The 1,079-nt window shown below is 39.0% G+C and overlaps 1 protein-coding gene across 1 annotated transcript in view; it reads left to right on the top strand.

Annotated features, from left to right (window-relative positions):
* The first annotated feature begins 1,012 nt into the window (after positions 1–1,012).
* Positions 1,013–1,079, top strand: part of LOC122255183 (uncharacterized) — a 78,768-nt gene continuing 78,701 nt past the window's right edge. Inside the window, exon 1 of the mRNA XM_086551240.1 lies at positions 1,013–1,079. This exon is cut by the window's right edge and continues 66 nt beyond it. Within this exon, the coding sequence (XP_086407366.1) occupies positions 1,032–1,079 (48 nt within the window). The 5' untranslated portion in view covers positions 1,013–1,031.

Here is a 1,079-nt window from a genome sequence, read left to right as displayed (position 1 = left end):
CCTCCCTCCCTCCTTCTCGCTCCTTCTCTCTCCCTCCTTCTCGCTCCTTCTCTCTCCCTCTCTTCCTCTCTTCCTCCCTCCCTGCCTCCCTCTTTCTCGCTCCTTCTCTCTCCCTCTCTTCCTCTCTCCCTCCCATCCCTCTCTTCCTCTCTCCCTCCCTCCCTACCTCCCTCTCTCCCTCTCTTCCTTTCTCCCTTTCTCCTCCCCTATCTCCCTCACTCCCTCCCTCTCTCCCTCCCTCAATTTCTATCTGACTTTTTAATCTTTGCGCATGAATGCAGAAATTACAATTTCACAGGAGCGAAATGAGAGCAAACAGTTTAAGCCGTTTGATTTTTTTATTTGAAATATGGAAATATTTTGTCAGTGTAGGCCTAGATTTTCTTGCTCAGCCTATGCGTGTATATATATGTATATATATATGTATATATATATATATATGTATGTATGTATGTATATATATATGTATGTATATATATATATGTATATATATATATATATATATATATATATATATATATATATATTAGTTATACATTAGTTATATATAATCTCTATAAATATGATAATATAATATACATACATATATATATATATATATATATATATATTTATTCGTGTGTGTGTGTGTGTGTGTGTGTGTGTGTGTGTGTGTGTGTGTGTGTGTGTGTGTGTGTGTGTGCATGCATGCATGCATGCATGCATGCATGCATATGTGCCCACACATAAAAAAAATATATATGTATGTATATATATACATATATATACGTTTGTGTGAGTATATATATATATGTATACATATATGTATATTTATATGTATACATATATGTATATATATATACATACATACACACACGCACGCACGCACGCACGCACGCACGCAAACACGCAAACACACACACAAACACAAATACACAGAAACACAAACACTCAAACAAACACAAAAACAAATCGCCCCTCCCCTACTCCCTCCCTCCCCCCCCCGGTCGTAGTCCTCCTCTTAATAACTTGATCTCGCCCCCTCCTACAGGATGGTGGAGTCGTGGGAGTACCCCGAGGCCCAGGGGCTGTACGACCCC

Source organism: Penaeus japonicus, unplaced genomic scaffold, assembly GCF_977035675.1.
Source record: "Penaeus japonicus unplaced genomic scaffold, GWHDUDI00000001_assembly GWHDUDI00000025, whole genome shotgun sequence".
In the NCBI taxonomy this organism is placed as follows: Eukaryota; Metazoa; Arthropoda; class Malacostraca; order Decapoda; family Penaeidae; genus Penaeus; species Penaeus japonicus.
Note: the sequence above shows the minus strand (reverse complement) of the source record. Positions and strands in the feature narration are given on the sequence as shown.